Genomic DNA, 21,932 nt, shown 5'->3' on the forward strand with positions numbered 1-21,932 from the left:
CATAATTACAATATGATCTATAGTAACATAGGTGGTGTATTAGTCTCCACAGGATAGGCAATGCTGCAATAACAAATCTGATACAAAACTCAATGACATAATGCAATAAAAGTTTATTTCTCCATCATGTCATAGTGAGTGTGAGATGTCACAGTGAGTGTGAGATGGCTTGACCTCTTCTGTCTTTTAGCTATACCATCTAGAATATGTGGCTTACAGAGTCACCGCAATAGGGGAAGAGGGGAATGGAGCAGGCACATTAGCTCTTAAGTGTGTTGCCCTGGAAGTGATACTGAACACCTCTGCTGAAGTTATACATAACTCTATTCACATGGCTCTAAATTACTGAAGGGAGGCTTGGAAATATAGAGGAACACATGAATACTTGGTGAGCACAAACTCTGCTGTAGGTAAATTCAGAACAATCAGTGAACGTTCAAAGGAGCAGAGTAGGGAAGAAAAAGGGTTGAGTGGTACTCAAAGTATACTTTACCTATTTCATAGTTTTACCAAAGCCAAATATTCTCACTGAAATTTATCTGTACAATCTCTTCAGAATCCAGTGCCATCAAGCCATTTACAAATTAATAAGAGAATTGAGGGTTTTCCCCATTAAGTGTGTGTTTTACCTGGCATCTTCTGGAGACAATGTGCTCTTGGTTTTATTGCATATTTATTGTTTTTGTTTCACTATGTACTATATTAGCCATGATTCTAGGAGAGAGAATTTTGGGTTCACAATATTTTTGAATACTTTGAGATTTCAGTATTCTTCAGATTACATCAAATAGTGCTTTGGGTCCCTCCTCCTCCTGCCCAAGACAGGATTTGTATGAGTAGGAGTCATCTAATATAACCATATTTGTTGAGCATTCTCTTAATTAATCAGCTGGTATTTGTTAGTTTGTTTTCTAGGAAGAGAATCCAAGATCTTTCTAGGCCTAAAAGGCAATGGGGAACCCCAGATAGGTAAGGCAACATTACATAGTCTAATTTGTGAAGAGTGTGTTCCTTACATTAAATAGGTAAGTATTCTTACTTGCTCACTAACCTGTATCCCAGGTTTATTCACCTCTGTGCTCAGCTGAATCCACTGAACCAGTAGTGTCCCCTCAGTTAAGTCAACATATGGAGGGTTAGCCCTAAGTCAGTAGTTTTCAAGTTTGTCTGCACAAAGAATCACCTGGGACTGATGCCTGGGCCCCATTCCCAGAAATCCTAACTTACTTTGCCTGGGGTGCAGCCTAAGCATTGGGAGTGTTAAAAGCTCCCCAGATGATTCTAATAAACATACGGATTTGAAAACCACTTTGAAAATCTTGTGTCCATCCTTTGGGTTCAACTCCTCCTAACATACTGTCTCTAAGCCTGTGCCTAGAGAATACCTGTTCTCTGAATTTCCAGCCAGTTGGACCCACTGTCTTCCTATCCTTGGCCACAGGACTCCCCCTTTTCTTTTTTGGTTCCTGAGTAAAACCTTAAAATTTTCCCTTTTTTTCCTCATCTCCTATTGCTTTTACAAAATAATACACTTTATTTTTTAAGTAGTTTTGGGTTTACAGAAAAATTGGCCAGAAGTACACAAAGAGTTTCTCTATTACTACCCACTCCTCGTGTTTCCCGTATTAACATCTGGTGTTAGTGTGGTACATTTGTTACACCTGATGAAGAAATAGTGATGTACATGAAAGCCTATAGTTTACATTAGGGTTCATTTTGTGTGTTGTTCAGTTCTATGGACTTTGACAAACGCATGTCATGTATTCACCATTACAATATTATGTAAATAGTTTCACTGCCCTAAAAATTATCTGTATTCTACCTATGCATCTCTTTCCTTCTGTGGCCCCTGTCTGAAGTGCTGGCAACCACTGATTTTTTGACTGTATGTATAGTTTTGCCTTTTCCAGAATGGCATAGTTAAAATGATATAGTACATAACTTTCCCAGATTGGCTTCTTTCACTTAATATGCATTTAAGATTCCTCCATATCTTTTCATCACTTGCTAGCTCATTTCTTTTTAGCACTGACTAATTTGATTATCCATTCATCTATTGATGGATGTGTTGTTTCCTTCTAATTTTTGGCAATTATGAATACAGATGCTATAAACATTGATGTGCAGGTTTTTGTGTGGATAAGAGTTTTTAACTCACTTGGGTAAATACCTAGGAATGCAATTTCTGGGTCATATGGTAAGAATATGTTTAGATTTATAAGAAATTGCCAAATATCTTCTAAAGTGTCTACCAATCCCACCATCAATGAATAATACTTCCTGTTGTTCCATATCCTCACTGGCATTTGGTGTTTTGTATTTTAGCCATTATAAAGGTGCGTAGTGTTATCTTTCTCATTGTTTTAATTTGTAATTCTCTAATGACATGACACTGGGCATATTTCATATGCTTATTTACCATCTGCATATCTTCTTTGATGAAGTGTATGTTCAGTTCTTTTACCCACTTTTTAATTGGGTTGTTTGTTTCCTATTGTTGAAATGTAACAGTTGTCTGTATATTTTCAATACCAGTCCTTTTTCAGATGCTATAGATTGAATGTTTATAGACCCCCAAATTCATATATTGAAACCTCATCCTCAATGTGATGGTATTAGGAGGTAAAGCCTTTGGGGGTGATTAAATCATAAGGATGGCACACCCATGAATGGGATTAACGTCCTTATAATAGAGACCTCAGAGAACTCCCTTGCCCCTTCAGCATTGTAGGAACACAGCAACAATATGCCTGGCTATAAACCAGAGAGCATGTCCTTACCAGGCACCAAATCTGCTGATACTTTGATCTTGGACTTCTGAACCCCCAGAATTGTGAGGAATAGACTTCTTTTGTTTATAAGCCACCCCATCTCTGGTATTGGTATGGTAACCTGAATGGATTAAGACATCAGATATGTGGCCTTGCAAATATTTTCTCCCAGTCTGTGGCTCGTCTTTTGTAGAGCAAAAGTTTTTAATTTTAACGAAATCAAGTTGATCAAATTTTTCTCTCATGGATCATGCTTTGGTTGTATTTTAAAATGCATTGCTAAAACTAAGATCACCTAGATTTCCTCTTGTGTTACCTTCTAGAATTTTTATAGTTTTGCATTTTACATTTGTATCTATGATACATTTCAAGTTAGTTTTGTGGTAGGTGTAAGGTCTGTTTCTAGATTCTTTTTTTTTTTTTTTTTTTTGGCATGTGGATATCCAGTTTTCTAGCACCATTTGCTGAAAAGACTATCTTTTCTGTATAGATAACCTTCAATCCTTTGTCAAAGACTAGCTGACTGTATTTGTGTGGATCTATTTCTGGGATCTCTATTTTCCTATTGATCTATTTGTCTATTCTTTCACCAATATGATTGTCTGATTACTGTGGCTTTATAGTAAGGCTTGAAGTCAGGTATGAGCAGTCCTCTAATTTTATTCTTTTTTAACATTGTGTTGGCTATTCTGGATCTTTTGCCTCTCCACATAAATTTTAGAATCAGTTCGTGAATGTCTACAAAGTAACTTGTTGGGATTTTGATTGGGATTGCACTGGATCTGTAGATCAAGTTGGAAAGAAGTCACATCTTGATAATATAGACTCTTTTCTATCCACGAACATGGACTCTATCTCCATTTATTTAGTTCTTCCTTGATTTCTTTCACCAGAGTTTTGTAATTTTCTTTATATGGATCTTATACATATAATGTTGAATTTATACCTATGTATTTCATTTTTTTCTGCTGCTATTGTAAATAGTGTTATATTTTAAATTTCAAATTCCAGTTATTCATTGCTGGTATATAAGAAATCAGAATTTGTGTATCAATGTTGTATCCTGCAACTTTGCTATAATCTAGAATTTTAATTTTTAAAAGGCTTGCTTTTAAACATTAAGAATATAATATGCTTTAAACTCTCTTTTTCGTGGATGGGTAGATACTCATATACATTGATGAGAAGCATGCATTGATAAGAGATGTGTTAATGAATATTGCTAGAACTGTCAGTAATCTTAGAACACTTCTCTCCAACTGGCTCCTTTTCCATTAAAAAATTTGAAGGAGTGACTTAATTAGGAAATTGAGCTCAGAAAAGTTAAGTAACCCAGCTTGCAGGTACCAAAATTGGGACTTGAATCTATGTTCATGGCCCACAAAGCCCATTTACTTACATTATATCACAATAGCTGTTTTAGGAAGGTGTGGGCTCTTTAATGGCATGCAGAAATAAAGCCAGGTTAATTTATTTGAGGCTATTGCAATAATGTAGTAGAGAAATAAAGAAGGCTTTTCTTAAGAGAGTGGCTTTTAAGGTTACAGAAAAGGTTAGAGTTAAGCTAAAGATGGACAGGACTTAGCGACAAATGAAGAACTTGAGGGAGAGGAGGAGTCAAATATGATTTCTAGGTTTCTGTTTTTATTTTTAATATTTTTAATTTTTATTTTGAAAGAGAGAGTGTGTGTGCACAAATAGGGAGAAGCAGGCGGGGGGTACAGAGACTCCCAAACAGGCTCCACATTGTCAGCACAGAGCCTGTGCTTAAGCTCAGGAACCCTGAGATCATGACCTGAGCTGAAACCAAGAGTTGGTCACTTAACTGACTGAGCCACCCAGGTGCCCCTCTAGTTTCTGTTTTTAGAAATAAGGTGAAAATGCTATTACAACTGCAAAAGAAAATACAAGAGGGGGATAGGTTTGGGACAAAGTTACACTTGGTCATGTGGGATGGTTTTCAGGCATCCAGTAAGTATTTGGAAATGCAGATTTAACACTCAGGAGAATACTTGAGAATTCTTGGAGATACTGTTTTGGAAACAACAGTATTTAATGGTATATATTTTTGAAATATTGAGGAAGAAGGAATCGTGGGGCACATGCCATTGTTTAAATTGCGAAAGAGATACTACCTAAGGAAACTGAGAAGGAGTAGGCAAGAGAATTAGAAGACAGATATTAGCTGAACCTATTGTGGCAATTATTTCACAATACATATAAATCAACCATCATGCTGTACGCTTTAATCTTATACAGTGTTATATGCCAATTATTTCTCAATAAAACTCAGAGAGAGAGGGAGGAAGGGGGGAGAGAGAGAGAGAGAGAATGAGAATGAATCAGGAGAGGGCCTCAAAAGCCAAGGAAGAAAATTTTTAAAAGAAAATGGAACCTACGAGGATACATTTAAAGAATTTGTGGTTGGCCAGACTGACAAAGAAAGATTAAAGACCAGCTCGTAAATCTTCAAGTACATAAAGCAGTTTATAGAGATGAAAGCTAAATAAATCCTTGTTACAGTAGGAGAAATTATAAGAATTTCAGAACAATTACACTCTGGACATAGACCGATGAAAGCTGTTTTGTGTTTTCTGACTCTGGAAATACGTAGAGATTTAGCTGTTCAGAAAAGGATGACTGAACACAGGACTCTCAACCATATGGGTTCCTTATTCTAGAATTCTAGGGGTGTGATTGTGCCAGACCTTTGTTATACTTCATAGATGCATCAAACAGGTATGATATGGATAAGAATTCTATGCTCTGGGGTCAAGTTCTCATCATGGACCATAGAAGATTAAACATTTATTTCCTTGGTATTATTAGCTACGTAACAACTAAACATAAGTGATTTTTTTTTTTTAATATTTTATTTATTTCTAGGAGAGAGAGAGAGAGACAGCGTGAGCAGGGGAGGGTCAGAGAGAGAGGGAGCCACAGACTGAAACAGGCTCCAGGCTCTGAGCTGGCAGTCTGCACAGAGCCCGACGCGGGGCTCGAACCCACGAACCGCGAGATCATGACCTAAGCGAAAGTCGGACGCTTAACCGACTAAGCCACCCAGGCGCCCCAAACATAAGTGATTTTTAAATGTTGTCAAAGTAGAGTGAAGAGTCATCTGCATAATATGTTACTGTGACATTTGGTTAGTCTCCCCACTTTCTGATGAACAGTGTGTCCAGGTTTTCTTGACTGTACAGTCTCTGCTCTTTCTCTTCCTATGGATCCTTCTCTTCCAGCTTATTTTGAGCCAGATCTCCTGCCTTTTACATAATCCTCAATGCTATTAGTTTATACTATGTATTTTCTAGTTTTTAATGAACAAAAGTCTCAAGCAGATAATGATCCCCTAAGGGTTCATCATAAGAATCATATATCTCCTAAGGGTTCATCATGAGAACCATATATTATGAACTTAATTTAATAAGTTAAATCAAGTGTCTAAAATACTTTTGTTTTGAAATTGCAGCAGTGAATACAAAAACAATATACACAGATGAACATTGAACAACACAGGTTTGAACTGATATCCAGATTTTTTTTAGTAGCTAATATGCACTTTTAATATAACATTAATCATTATGACCATCGAGTATAATGGGAAAATGCAGAATAGGAAAATCTGACCCTGTAGTATATATTTTTTTGGTTTTGATAGAAATCATATTTTTCATCATCATTTATATATGGAGCAAGATTTTTTTTTTTTTTACAAATAGTTTATTGTCAAATTAGTTTCTACATAACACGCAGTGCTCATCCCCAAAATGCCCTCCTCCATGCCCATCCCCCCCTCCCCCCCACATCCATCAGTCCTCAGTTTTTGTCAGCATTCAAGAGTTGGAGCAAGATTTTTTAAGCAGAATTTTTAACTTTTGTCTCTTCATTTGGCTTGATTTTTGGAAACATAATGGATATGTAACAAACTGCACATATTACAAGTGCACTACACTAATTTTTGACATACATACACACATGAAATGTGTTCATCACCCCCAAAAGTTTCTTCAAGCAGTTTTGTAACCTCTCTCCTGTTAATTCCTGCTGCCTTTCTCCAACCTAAAACCAAAACAAATATTTATATCCTTTCTGTGACAACAGATCAGTTTGAATTTTCTGGAAATTTACATAGATGGGATCATACAACACGCACTGTGTTTTGTGTTCTCTCTTTCATTCAGCATATTTTGTGATTAATCCACTTTATTGCACATATCCATAGTTTATTCATCTCTATGGCTGAACAGCATTCCATTATATGATTATACCAAAATTTGTTATCCATATACTTGCTGGTGTACATTTGGTTGTTTAGAGATTTTTGCCATTATCAAATAACCTATTGTGAACACTTGCGTATAATTCTTTGCATCTCATGCTTTCATGTTTCTTTTTTTTCCCTAGTTTATTCTCAAGTTGGTTTACATATAACACCCAGTGCTCATCCCCACAAGTGCCCTCCCCCGTGCCCATCACCCCCCTTCCCCTCTCCCCCATTCCCATCAGCCCTTAGTTTGTTCTCAGCATTCAAGAGTCTCTCGTGGTTTGTCTCCCTCCCTCTCCCCAACTATTTTTCCCCTTCTCTCTCATCGTCCTCCGTTAACTTCCTCCTAATCCACCTATATGTACAAGCATATGGTTATTTGTCCTTCTCTGCCTGACTTATTTCGCTCAGCATAACACCCTCTAGTTCCATCCATGTTGCTATAAATGTCCAGATTTCATTCTTTCTCATTGCCATGTAGTATTCCATTGTATACCACATCTTCTTGATTCATTCATCAGTTGATGGACTCTTAGGCTCTTTCCATGTTTTGGCTATTGTTGAGAGTGCTGCTATGAACATTGGGGTACATGTGCCCCTATGATCAGCACTCCTGTGTCCCTTGGGTCAATTCCTAGCAGTGCTACTGCTGAGTCATAGGGGAGTTCTATTGTTAATTTTTTGAGGAACCTCCATACTGTTTTCCAGAGGGCCTGCACCAGTTTGCATTCCCACCAACAGTGTAGGAGGGTGCCCATTTCTCTACATCCTCGCCAACATCTAGAGTCTCCTCATTTGTTCATTTTAGCCACTCTGACTGGCATGAGGTGGTATCTCACTGTGGTTTTGATTTGTATTTTGATTTGATGAGGGACACTGAGCATTGTTTCATGTGTCTGTTGGCCATCTGGATGTTCTCTTTGGAGAAGTGTCTGTTCATGTCTTCTGCCCATTTCTTCACTGGACTATTTGTTTTTTTGGGTGTGGAGTTTGGTGAGTTCCTTACAGATTTTGGATACTATCCCTTTATCTGATATGTCATTTTCAACTATCTTTTCCCATTTCATCAGTTGCCTATTAGTTTTATTGATTGTTTCCTTTGTGGTGCAGAAGCTTTTTATCTTGATGACATCCCAGTAATTCATTTTTGCTCTTGATTCCCTTGCCTTTGGGGATGTGTCAAGTAAGAAATTGCTCAGCTCAGAGCCTGGAGCCTGTTTCAGTCTGTGACTCCCTCTCTCTCTGACCCTCCCCTGCTCACGCTGTCTCTCTCTCTCTCTCTCCTAGAAATAAATTAAAAAAAAAAAATTGCTGCGGTTGAGGTCAAGGAGGTTTTTTCCTGCTTTCTTCTTTAGGGTTTTGATGGTTTCCTGTCTCACATTCAGGTCCTTTATCCATTTTGAGTTTATTTTTGTGTATGGTGTGAGAAAATGATCTAGTTTCATTCCTCTGCATGTTTCTGTCCAGTTCTCCCAGCACCATCTGTTAAAGAAGCTATCTTTTTTCCATTGGATGCTCTTCCCCACTTTGTCAAAAATTAGTTGGCCATACATTTGTGGATCCAATTCTGAGTTCTCTATTCTATTCCATTGTTCTATGTGTCTGTGTTTGTGCCAATACCATACTGTCTTGATGATAACAGCTTTGTAGTAGAGCCTAAAGTCTGGGATGATACCCAGAGTTTTTGATAAATACTCTAAAATTACTATAAAATATTTTCTCTTCCTTATGATTTTCCTTTTAAAAAATATTTTAATGTTTATTTACTTTTGAGAGAGAAAGGTGGGAAGGGACAGAGAGAGAGGGAGACACAGTATTTGAAACAGGCTCCAGGCTCTGAGCTGTCAGCACAGAGCCTGATAAGGGGCTCGAACTCACCAAGCACGAAATCATGACCCAAGCTGAAGTCAGACACTTAACAGACTGAACCACCCAGACACCTCCCTTATGATTTTCTTAATAACATTTTCTTTTCTCTAGCTTACTTCATTGTAACAATACAATGTATAATACATATGACATACAAAGTCTGTGTTCATTGACTGTTTATGTTATCAGTAAGGCTTCTGGTCAAGAAGTGGCTATTAGTAGTTAAGTTTTTTGGGAAGTCAAAAGTTGTTTTCAGCTGCATGGGGGTTGTGCTCCTAACCCCTCAGTGTTCAAGGGTCAACTGAATATATGTCACCTTTGCTTCCTAATTCCTCACTCCCTTAGCCTCCCTCACCAGAGCTTTGATATTTACCCCTAAGACGCTCTTTGCTTTTTCTATTACTGCTGATATCCTCCTGTCCAAGTCTTATTGTCTTTTTTTTTTTCAGTTTCTATTCTTGATGTGTTATATTTAACTCTTTCTGACAACATTTGATTCAACTTGTTTTGAAATCTTCCTCTCCCATTCCATGGTGCCCTTACCTCTATCCACTAATCTTCTCTTTTGGAAGCATAGTTACTGTCTTCCCCAATGTCAGTCAGTCCCACTGTGACCCTTGTCACCTGAGGCCCCGACTTCTGCTGTAGCATCTTCTTCTCCCTGTGATCATTCTCTCCTCTCTGCCCTGTTTCATATCAACATCAGCTGAGTCCCCAGTTTTCATCATTCTTTCATTCATCAAACTATGATGGAGCACTTGTCATATATAGCACTAAAATATCCTAGGGGGAAATCTCCAAAAGATTAAGTCATGCTCCTTCCGTTGGATGAACATACCGGCTAGAGAGGCAGTCACTCTGTCAAAACTGTGGAGGATGTTGTAAGCCACAGTAAGGAGCTGGGACTCCATTGTAAAGCCAATGGAAACCTTTAGAGTCTTAAACAGGAGGTGACTTGATCAAATTGGAGTTTAGAAATATCACTCTTGCAGTGGTGTGGACAAAGGAGTGGGGATGATGGGATCTGGACAAGGAACGTAGCCATGAAGATAAGGAGAAATGGACACATATAAGCTATATTTAAGAAATGGAATCCGCAGAATGTGAGGATGGGGATATTAATGCATTAATTAATATTTCTTTTTTTTAATGTTTTATTTATTTCTAGGAGAGAGGGAGAGAGAGACAGCGTGAGCAGAGGAGGGTCAGAGAGAGAGGGAGTCACAGACTGAAACAGGCTCCAGGCTCTGAGCTGGCAGTCAGCACAGAGCCCGACGCGGGGCTTGAACCCACAAACCGCGAGATCATGACCTAAGCGAAAGTCGGACGCTTAACCGACTAAGCCACCCAGGCGCCCCCATTAATTAATATTTCTAATGGTGACTCTGGCTGATGCTTACAAAGTAGAGAAATAAATATTATAAACAAGAGTATCGACAAAGTTAAAAATAGGGCCTTATATTTTTCCTTTTTTTAGTTTTTATTTATTTTGAGAAAGAGAGAGTGCAAGCATGTGCATTTGTGCGTGTGTGCATGAGTGGCAGAGGGGCAGAGAGTGAGGGAAAGAGAATTTCAAGCTGGCATCGTGCTGACACAGTGCACATTGCCGACATGGGGCTCAAACCCACCAACTGTGAGATCATGACCTCAGCTGAAATCAAGAGTTGTATGCTTAACTGAGCCACCCAGCAGCCCCCAAAATAGGGCCTTTTAAATAGTAAGCTCAATTAATTGGCAATTTTAGTTATGTGCAAAGTTAGGTTACCAGGCACCTTCTTCTGGCTTTTTGGCAAGGCTTTCAGGGTCTCCTTCTGCCTGCCCCACCCACTGCAGCAATGCTCCTTAATCATTTCCCAGCATGACTTTCTGCTCCTGTTCACACATGCCTTGACCAATACTGTCTAAACATGCTTTGACAAAAATTTGATTATTCCCATTTCTCATGGTTACCCCAATATGGAATGTGCCTCATTTCTGGCAGTCTGTGGCTTTTACTTTCTTCCATAAGCCTCTTCAGGTGAATTCCACACTGATTCTCCTCCTTTTCACCTTCTGCACAATAATTGTGCCTATATTATGGAATAAAAGATCTAATGTCAGTAAATACTTAGCTCACTGCCTGGCCCACAGTATTTCAGAAATGGATGCTATTAATATAACCCTGATCCTATTTTATTTTCTGACCTTCTGGAACAGGGCTTCACCCACAGTGGGAGCTCAGTGTGGATAGATGGCATGCCCATTTTATGTTCACCTGATTATAAATTACAATGTTAATTATACAGTGGCAGAAACAGAACTCTTTCTGATTTTAGGAAAAGAGGTAAAACAATCTTATTTTATTCTTATTTTAACTACCATAAATAGCTGACCTGTTTCTGATGCCTGGAAGCTGTTGCATTCTGTAATTAAGATAGTTCTGGAAGTGAAGTAAATCAGTACAGACACCATCAAAAGACCTTTCTAAGATTACTAGTGAATTTCTTACCCTTTGATTCTTCTGCTTTTTAATAGAAAACTGTTTTGGGGGAATCAAGATCCCATTCGCCCTATTTCCCAGATAGCTTTGAAGGCTCAGCTGACCAAAAAACTTGAAGACCTTGCCCATCCCAAGGAAGTCTCCCACCATTATGTACCTAACAGGTTAGTGTTTGCATGTTATCAGGTTACGTTAGTAAGAGTCCATAGGGAAAATGAACACAGAATCTAGCCCTTTTATCTGAAAGCCATAAATTGTCCAAACAATGGTAAAAAATTATTGAGGATTAAGGATTCTATATATTTCCTAATCTGATGCTACAGGAAAACTTGTCCAAAGCAAGACTAATATTTAGCCATTGCAAACTTATATTCTATTTTATAATGTTTTAGCTTACTAGGATTTTGAGTTTCTAATAAAGTGGTAGTATACCCCAGGGTGTGTACCATATATAACATTGTTGTGCATGAACTATTTATGCATGCAACTTTTCATGGATTTTGTATACCACCATGGGCTTGATTACCATGAATTAATTACTACATGTGAAGGTAAGAATATTGTTAAGCCTTTTGATACCCATTGCCAGTTTGCTTTTAATGCATATTTGTTGAATGACTAGGCTTTCTGCTGGTTGGTTCTTTGAGGAAAAACTGTGGAGCAGGGGAGGGAATGAACGCAAGTAGTGAGGGAGGTTAACGTAACAAGAGAAGGTTGAAGATACCAATATTTATCTGAAGTTTGGTTTCCAAGATAATTGATGTGGCCATTTTTCTCTTTTTGATATACAACTTTAGTCAAAAGTCAGTAAACTTTTTCTGGAAGGGGGCAGATAGTAAAGCTGACCATAACATCTCCATCGCAACTACCCAACTCCACTACTGTAGTAGGAAGCAGACACAGATATTATGTAAGCTGAGCATGTCTGTCTTCCAATAAAATTTTAGAATTTTGCATCTATATTTATGAGGGGTATTCATCTGTATTTTTGTTGTGGCATCTTTGTGGTAATGTTGTTTCTTATAATGTCTTTACTCGGTTTTGGAATGCTGTCTTCATAGAATCAATTGGAAAATATATGAAATTGGCATTTCTTGTTTATGTGTTTCATAGAATCCACAGTGAAATCATCTGGGTCTGGAGTTTTTTGGTAGGAAGGTTTTTAACTATAAATTCAATTTATGTAATAGATACAGGGCTGTTATGAATTTGTCAAATTAACACGTTAAATGGAGCTTGGGGCCACAGTTCAACAACAGAGCATAACAGAAATTGAACTAGAAAAGTTTATTACTCACAGATCCTAGAAGAAATACCTAGCATGCCTTGAGGAGTCACATGGGTGGGTTAGGACAGAGTGCAGAGAGAGGCAGGACCTGGGGCACATGTCTTATCAGAACTTTCAGGTGGAGTGCTTTGGGTTTCCCAGGCAAAGGCCAGATTGGTCAGTTCAAACCAAAGAGCAGGGTTTTGGTAAACTGCTTGGAAGTCATATCTAAAGGATGCACAACAGGAAGGCATTGGGCATCAGGTGACAAGGACTGTTGTTGAAGTCCTATCAGGAATGTACATTTACTTATGCCTCCATGGACTGTTATCTAGGGCATATGCTTGTGAGAGGGGCCAGTATGATTTTTTTTTAAATATTTTTTATTTATTTCTAGGAGAGAGAGACAGCATGAGCAGGGGAGGGTCAGAGAGAGAGGGAGTCACAGACTGAAACAGGCTCCAGGCTCTGAGCTGGCAGTCAGCACAGAGCCCGACGCGGGGCTCGAACCCACGAACCCCGAGATCATGACCCAAGTGAAAGTCAGACGCTTAACCGACTAAGCCACCCAGGCCCCCCGGGGCCAGTATGATTTTAAGGTCCCTGGAGGCTGCTTGCCTAAACAAAATGGGTGCTGAGGCAGCAATACCATGGAGGAGCTTAGTTAAACTCCTGACAGAGATATTCAGATTATATCTTTCTGAATGAGCATTGGTAATGTGTATCTTTCAAAGAATGTATCCGTTTCACATAAATTTTAAAATGTGTTGGCATAAAGTTGTTCATATATTCTTTTATTTTCCTTTTACTATCTGTCCAGTCTCTAGTGATTGTCTATGAGAGACTAAGAGAGTATTTGGTTTTAAAAGTAGACAATTTCCTCCTTTCATCAGCATACATTTTGGTCTATTTAGAAGATCCAGTCTGGGATTCCTGAGTGGCTCAATCAGTTAGGTGTCCGACTTCGGCTCAGGTCATGATCTCACAGTTTGTGGGTTCAAGTCCCACATCAAGCTCTGTGCTGACAGCTAGGAGCCTGGAACCTGCTTCAGATTCTATGTCTCCCTCTCTCTCTGCCCCTCTCTCCCTCTTGCTCTCTCTCTTTCTCTAAAATAAATAATAAACATTAAAAAAATAATTTATAAGGTGCAATTTATTTATTACAAAAAATTAATCTGTTTTGGAATGGAATATTAGAAGCTAGCTGAAACCTGATGGCTGAAACTATTTCTGATTTTTTCCTGTGTGGAGAATGGCTCAGCAGTACAGGGGTAAATGATCATACTTGCTCCTAAGTCTAGAGCTGGAGGTTAGTGTTGGAAATTACGAGAATAATTTTAATTCATATTCATTTCACTCTGTTCTTTTCTCTTCTACAACTTTCAGGGCTCAATATTACTACAGCTGTGGTAGAGAGTCTATAATCTGGGAGATCCCTTCTGCTGCATTGTTTAGCCAACCCTCCAAAAGGATCCAGCAGCTGGCACTGCCCAACAGATTCAAGAAAAATTATCTAATAAGCAGGTAAATACCTTGACAATCTCCATAAATTCTAATCTAAATGGTTAAATCTCACAATATTTTACTTATTTTAATCTATGTAGTTTTATGAACTAGAAGTCCACTTATGTTCAAAGAATCAGGGTAAAAGGATCAAATATTTGCAGCAATTGTAGGTAATCAGAAGGTCATCATCAATAATTAGATTTGACTCAAATTGTGAAATTGAAATTGACACTGAATTTACCATTGTTAGCCAATTAAAAGTAAATATGCAAATGAAAAATGACAAGTTTTTGCAATTTATAGAACTTAATATTTCTCTTACACCTCTGTGACTTTTCAAGTGTTGTTCCTTTTGCTTTGAATGCTGAATTTCTGCTTGTCTTTAAAAATTATTTTAAGGGGTGCCTGGGTGGCTCAGTCAGTTAAGCGTCCAACTTTGGCTCAGGTCATGATCTCACGATTGTAGATTTGAGCCCTGCATTGGGCTCTGTGCTGACAGGTAGCTCAGAGCCTGGAGACTGTCTTCGGATTCTGTGTCTCCCTCTCTCTCTGACCCTCCCCTGCTCACGATGTCTCTGTCAATCTCTCAAAAATAAATTAAAAAAAAAAAAAACATTTAAAAAAACGTTTAAAAAAAATAAAATCTTAAAGGGGCTCCTGGGTGGCTCAGTCGGTTAAGCATCCGACTTCAGCTCAGGTCATGATCTCACTGTTAGTGGGCTCGAGCCCCATGTCGGGCTCTGTGCTGACAGCTAGCTCAGAGCCTGGAGCCTGCTTCGGATTCTGTGTCCCCCTCTCTCTCTGACCCTCCCCTGTTCACGCTGCCTGTCTCTCTCTCTCTCAGAAATAAATAAAACCATTAAAAAACTTTTTAAAATTATTTTAATGTTTATTTGTTTTAAATATTTTTTTACATTTATTTATTTTTGAGAGACAGTGAGACAGAGCATGAGCAGGGGAGGAGCAGAGAGAGAAGGAGACACAGAATCCAAAGCAGGCTCCAGGCTCTGAGCAATGTTCAGCACAGAGCCTGACATGGGGCTCAAACCCACAAACCATGAGATCGTGACCTGAGCCGAAGTAGGACGCTCAACCCTCTGAGCTACCCAGGCGCCCCAATGTTTGTTGTTGTTGTTGTTGTTGTTTTTTAGAGAGAGAGAGAGAGTACAAGCAGGGAAGGGGGCAGAGAGAGAGACAGAGACGAAGAATCTGAAGCAGGCTCCAGTCTGCGAGCTTTTAGCATAGGGGCTTGAACCCACAAACTGTGAGATCATGATCTGGGCCAAAGTCAGATGCTCAACCAACCGAGCCACCCAGGTGCCCCACGCCTTGTCTTTAAATTTTTTGGTTCCTGGGTGGCTCAGTCAGTTAAGCATCTGACTCTTGATTTTGGCTCAGATTGTGATCTCATGGTTCATGAGATTGAGCCCTGCATAAGGGGCTTTGCCTGGATCCTGCTTGGGATTCTCTCTCTCCCTCTTTACCCCTCCCCTTCAAAATGAATAAAATAAAGTTAAAAAAATTAAATAAAAGACAGCTTAGGTGATACTTCCACATGGCAGCTAAGTTTGTGATGTGGTTGTTGGAAAAATGCTAGGTTGCATTAATGGAATATATACAGTGTACAGTTATAGGGAGGTGATGGTACTGTATACTATTTAAGTCAAGACATATTAACTCCACGACTTTTGCTGACCTGCCTGCAATGATACTGATATCCAAATGCTTTCCATTTAGTCAATAAAAATTATGCCTAAAAAAAAAGGCATATTAGGTGGATGTGTCCACTTATGGATGTTATACCTTTAGAAACTGATAACAAATTTGAGACTATTCAGAAGGAGCTGAATGAGATTTTGAGGCTTCTGGAAATACGTTACCTAAAAATTAGTTAAGAGAAATGACATGGTTAACTTAGAGAAGAGACCAAGGAAGCAGTGATAGCTGTGTTCAAATATTTGAAGGGTCAGTATCTGAATGAGGAAAAGGAGGTAGAAGTAAAATTAGTTTGTGTTGATCCTAAAACTAGATATAGAACAAGGAATTTACAGAGCACCAGGTGTCAGCTAAGTATAGGAAAATTTTTCTGACTACCTATCCAGTAATGGAAATGTTTATCTGGAAAACTCAACTGCCATCTTTACCCCAATCCCTGAAAGTGTTCGAGCATAAGCTGTAATGAAGACATTACATGAATTTTAGAGAAGATTCTTGCATTTCAGGGAGAGATTGGACTGGGCAGATTGAGTATTTTTCCATCATAGAATCCAACAAAAGAAGCCCAATTCCTCCTACAAAATTTCATTTGCTTATTTATCAGTTCATGCAACAAAATCTGTAGGTTTAGTTAAAATAGGTATGTAATTTTGTAGTTATATATCTATATTTACTTATTTAGTTTTACTTTTGATTTATTTTTTTATATCTGTATTTATAATCCATAGGAATACTTTAATATTCCACTACTTTTTGAGAGACCTGAATTTGATGCTTAAAATAAATGAAACCCCCTTGAATGTTAAAATTTTCTATATTTTTCAAAGTTTGTTTCCCTGCTTTCCTAAGCAGACTTCTTTGCTACTAAACATACATGTAACCTTTGTTCATTGGCTTGAGATAGTTAATATGAACATATATATATGTATATATATATACACACATATGTATGTAATCACATCTTCTTCATTTATCTGTTGATGAACACTTGCTGTTTCCATATTTTTTTTAATTTGTGAGAGAGAGTGTGTGTGTGCATGAGCAGGGGAGAGGGGCAGAGGCACAGGGAGGGGGGGGGAGAGAGAGAGAGAGAGAGAGAGAGAGAGAGAGAGAATCTTAAGTAGACTCCACACTCAGCATAGAGCCTAACGTGGGGCTTGATCCCATGACCCTGGGATCTTGACCAGAGCCAAAGTCAAGAGTTAGATACTTAACCCACTGAGCCATCCAGGTGCCCCTGCTTCCATAATTTTAACTAGCCTCTTTTTTAAATTCTGTGCACTGGAAACAGATAAATAAACTTGTTAGAATCATGTGAGGAGGATAAAAAGCAAGTGTTTAATGAAGACACACCAGGCTCTCCAATAAATGTATTACATGAGCTTGAACTTTGGGACATAGATTTTAGTGATTAACTAGAGGGGCTCAACAGGAGACTTGAGCAGTCAGAAGAAAGAACCAGCAAACTTATACAGGTTAATTGAGATTATCTGAGGTACAGAAAGAAAAAAGAATGAAATAAAATTAACAAATCCTCATGGCCAAGTTAAATTTATCCAGAAATGCAAGAATATGTTGGATTTAACATACTACAACCAATATAATACATCAAATTAACAGAATAAGAAAACCAAAACCACATGATTGTTTCAATAGACTCAGAAAAATCTTTTGACCCAAAATTCAACACACTTACACAATAAAAGTGCTTAATAAACTACATATAGAAGGGGACTTCCTCAAGCTGATAAAGAGCATCTACAAAAAAAACCCACTGCTAACATAATAAATAATGGGGAAAGACTGACTGCTTTCCCCCTAAGATCAGGAATAAGACAAGAATGTCAACTCTTACCACTTATGTTTAACATCTTGGAGGTTCTAGTCAAGGTGCAATTAGGCAAGAAAAAGAAGTAAAAAGCATTCAGGTTGGAAAGGAAAAAGTAAAACTATCTCTACTCATATTTTGCATGATTAGAAAATCTTAAGGAATCCATATTAAAACTATTGGAACTAATAAATGAGTTCAGGAAGGCACAGAGACCAAGAGCAATATACAAAGACAATTGTATTTCCATTAGCAATTACCAATCTGAAAATGAAGGTAGGAAAACAATTCTATTTGCAGTAGCACTAAAAAGAACAAAATAATACACATAATGCAATATTACTCTGCCTTAAAAAGGAAGGAAATTCTGATGCATGTCCCAATTGGATGGACCTTGAGGACATTATGCTAAGTGAAATAAGCCAGTCATAAAAGGACACTGTATGATCCCACTTATATGTGGTACCAACTCTAGTCAAATTTGTAAAGAAAGAAACTGAGATGGTGGTTGGCAGGGACTAAAGGCAGGGTGTAATCAGTTGTTTAATTGGTATAGAGTCATACAAGATGACAAGAGTTCTGGAGATTGGTTGCACAACAATGTGAATGCACTTAACACTACTGTGGGGTCCACTTAAGAATGATTAAGATGGTAAAATTTTACATGTATTTTACTACAATGAAAAATAATAAAACAACAAAAGACTTAACAGAAGAAGTTCAAATTGTTGAAAGAAATTAAAGACATAAATAAATGGAAAGACATTTCCTGTTCATGAATTAGAAGTCTTAATTTTGTCATGATGGTAAATTTTTCCAAATTGATCAACATATTCAGTGTAATCCCTATTGAAAATCTGGCTGCCCTTTTTTGGTAGAAATTGACAATGTGATTCTAAAATTCATATAGAAAAACAATGGACATAGAATAGCAAAAAACTACTGAAAAATAACAAAGTTATTTGAAAACTTATTTAAATGCTACAGTTATCAAGACAGTGTGTTACTGGCATAACACAATAGACATATAGATCTATAGAGTAGGATTGAGGATTCTATTCCTAGGCATATACCCAAGAGAATTGAAAAGCAAATGTTCACACAAAACTTGTACATGAATATTCATAGCAGCATTTCATAATAGCAAAAGAATTGGAAACAACTCAAATGTTTACCATGGATGAATGGATAAACAAAATGTGGTAAATCCATACAGTGGAATATTATTCAGCCATGAAAAGGAATGGTGTACCAATACATGAATCTTGAAAATAAACCAAGTGAAGGAAGTCAGACACAAAAGGCTAGATATTTATGTGATTCCATGTATTTGATGTTTCCAGGATAGGCAAATCCATAGAGACAGAACGTAGATTAATGGTTGGAGGGTGGGGAGGGAAATGAAGTAATAGGAGAAACTATTAATCAGTATGGGGTTTCTCTTTGGGGTGATGAAAACATTCTGAATTTAGATGGTGACACTAGTTACACAACTTTGTTAATATGCTAGAAACCATTGAATTGGATACTTTAAAAAGGTAAATTCTATGGTATGTTAATTTTATATCAATTTTAAAAGCTAAGAGACTCTAGAGGGTAATCATATTATTTATTTGTGGAAAGCTTTTTTCATATTAGATTTGTAGTTTTGTTGCTTGGTAAGTTTTTGTACTAGGAAAGGAATATTTGGGAACAGCCTATGAAAATTGGCCAACTTGCTGGGAGTTATGCCCAGCAGTCTCAAACTATACTGCAGAAGAGACTGGCCATCATAGAGGGGTCCTTGATAGTGACTGGAATTTTTATCTCAGGGATTTAATATGAATTTTTGGTAGGAAGTGAAGTGTTTTTTAAGTCTTAACCCATCAGTGGATTATAAAATTGATTCCAGTTTTTTTTAATGCAATTAAATGGAATTTTAAAAATCAGAATACCTTACTCAGAGCAAACATTGTTTCATGATAATTTTTTTTTTGGATATACCACACACACACACACACACACACACACACACACACATTTACACAGTATAAAATGCAGTTCTTACTGTGGCTCATAGTATAAATGTTTTTAGAAAACACCAGTTAGGTATAAAAAACCTGACTATGAATATGGGAAAAGAAGTTTCTAAGATAGAAACAATATATCTAATTGATCAGAGGTTGATTTACAGCAATGAAAAAATGCAGCTATTTTTCCTCCAATGATTATAATATTTCATGTTCCACTTGGATATAGGACCTACAGTGATTACTTAACAAGAAGTTCTCTTCAAATCTCTGATCCTTCACCCCGTTTATTACAACTCTCAGTAGCCAAAGCCACAAACCCAAACTATGTACCTCCAAAAAAGGTAAGTGGGTCCACGTGAAAGAAACAGTTCCTGATTGATTTTCTAACATGTAACATGTTTATAACTGTAACATGCTGTCCTCTTATTTCTGGGTGTTATCTTCATTTTTTCCCCTGTTTATTTTTCTCTCTCATCAAATGAACTTTTCTAACTACTTCCTCTATGCCTAATTTATCAGCCAGGATTTGATCAGAGAAGCAGAACAGCTATGCAGAATTTAAGCAATTGTGGAAGCTGATAGAGAAGTCTATGGGAGGCTGTTTAGCCAGTTGGAACTTGGGTCTTATTATACACCCAGAAACAATATTAGAGGTAGGTCAGCAGTTACTTGGAAGGTATCTACTTGAGGGCAACTTACTGCAAGTTCTTTTGGCAAGGAGAATCTGAACTCCTCAGGTAGGGGAGGAAGGGCTGATTGTACTGATAAGAAAGGCTCAGCACTATTTAGGGGTTTAAAGCCCCCATATTCACTGGAATCTGCTCATATATCCCCATTCCAATTTTCAAGTTCCTATTCCTTCTCAGTGTTCTCAACTTGAACATAGGAGACCATACAAATTTGATAATTCAATTTGCACTTTAATTCACCCACTCACAGAATTAGGTTTTGAGTTTGGTTTTCAGAATTTTCAGCCCTGTGGCCATAGAATATAAGGATTTCTTTTAGGGAAGTCACAGAAACTTTCTGGTCTCTTACCCAGACCTTAAGGTGGGAGTTTAAAGGCCTGAACCAGTCATTTAAAAAAAAAATTTTTTTTTACATTTATTAATTTTTGAGAGACAGAGCATGAGCTGGGGAGGGGCATAGAGAGAGGAAGACAGAGAATCTGAAGCAGACTCCAGGCTCTGAGCTGTCAGCACAGAGCCTGACACAGGGCTTGAACCCACAGACTGTGAGATCATGACCTGAGCTGAAGTCAGACGCTTAACTGACTGAGCTACCCAGGCGTCCCTGAGCCAGTCATTTTTTAACTTACTTTCCCCAGTGCACCTAGAAACAACTAATCCCACTATACTTCTTTATTTCACTAAAATATTTTCTGGCAGCAGTTGCTTGGTCACCGAAGTCTTGCTTTCTATTAATGATCTCAGGATCATTAGTAACTTTAAATCCAATCAGCTGAAAAAACAAATTATAGATAATCTAGAACCAATACAGAAAACCAATTCTTAAAGTTGAGATTTGGTTATCTGCTGCTTCATTCCAATGCACCCCCAAATTTAGTGGTGTAAAGCAATAAGTATTTTATTACACTCAGGGATTTTATGAATTAGAACTCTCTCAGCTGGAATATTTCTAATGGCTTGGGTGTCTAAAATGGTAGGGGGCTGAAAATTCCTTTATACTTGTCTTAATCGGCATGGGCTACTATAACAAAATACCATAGACTGGATGGCTTAGAAGACATTTATTTCTCACAGTTCTGAAGACAGAGAAGTCCAAGGTCAAGGTGTAGCAGATTCTCTTCTTGATGAAGGTCCTCTTCTTGGTTTGCAAATAGCCACCATCTTGCTGTGTGCTCACATTATTTCTTTGTGTGTGCAAAGAGAAGGAGTTCTTATCTCTCTTCTTATAAGGACACCAATCCCATTATGGGGGTTCTAACCTCATGACTTCATCTAAGCATAATTACCTCCCAAAGGCCCCACCTCCCAGTATTAATACACTGAGGACTAGGACTTCAACATATGAATCTGAGGGGGACATAACCAGTCTGTCTATAACAACATCTGTGTGTGGTGCCTAGGCTGATATGACTTAAATGCTAGACTCAGTTGGAAATATCCACAAGAGCAACTTCTTGTGGCCTCTCCATATAGCTTAGAACTTCTCTCAGCATAGCAGCTGTATTCTGATAAGGGGTATTCTAAAATG

General features: G+C 37.8%; 1 protein-coding gene across 4 annotated transcripts in view; it reads left to right on the forward strand.

Annotated features, from left to right (window-relative positions):
• THEGL (theg spermatid protein like) overlaps positions 1-21,932 on the forward strand; it is a 51,039-nt gene that overhangs the window by 20,730 nt on the left and 8,377 nt on the right. For 3 of the 4 annotated variants that reach the window (XM_039249021.1, XM_039249022.1, XM_039249024.1), the window contains exons 3-6: positions 904-969; positions 11,422-11,550; positions 14,040-14,177; positions 19,942-20,056. In XM_039249021.1, coding sequence (XP_039104952.1) covers positions 904-969; positions 11,422-11,550; positions 14,040-14,177; positions 19,942-20,056 — 448 coding nt within the window. The remainder of the gene's footprint in view (positions 1-903; positions 970-11,421; positions 11,551-14,039; positions 14,178-19,941; positions 20,057-21,932) is intronic. The other variant, XM_039249023.1, reaches the window with a different exon arrangement.

This window comes from Hyaena hyaena, unplaced genomic scaffold (assembly GCF_003009895.1).
Source record: "Hyaena hyaena isolate Hyena2069 unplaced genomic scaffold, ASM300989v1 scaffold_329, whole genome shotgun sequence".
Taxonomy (NCBI): Eukaryota; Metazoa; Chordata; class Mammalia; order Carnivora; family Hyaenidae; genus Hyaena; species Hyaena hyaena.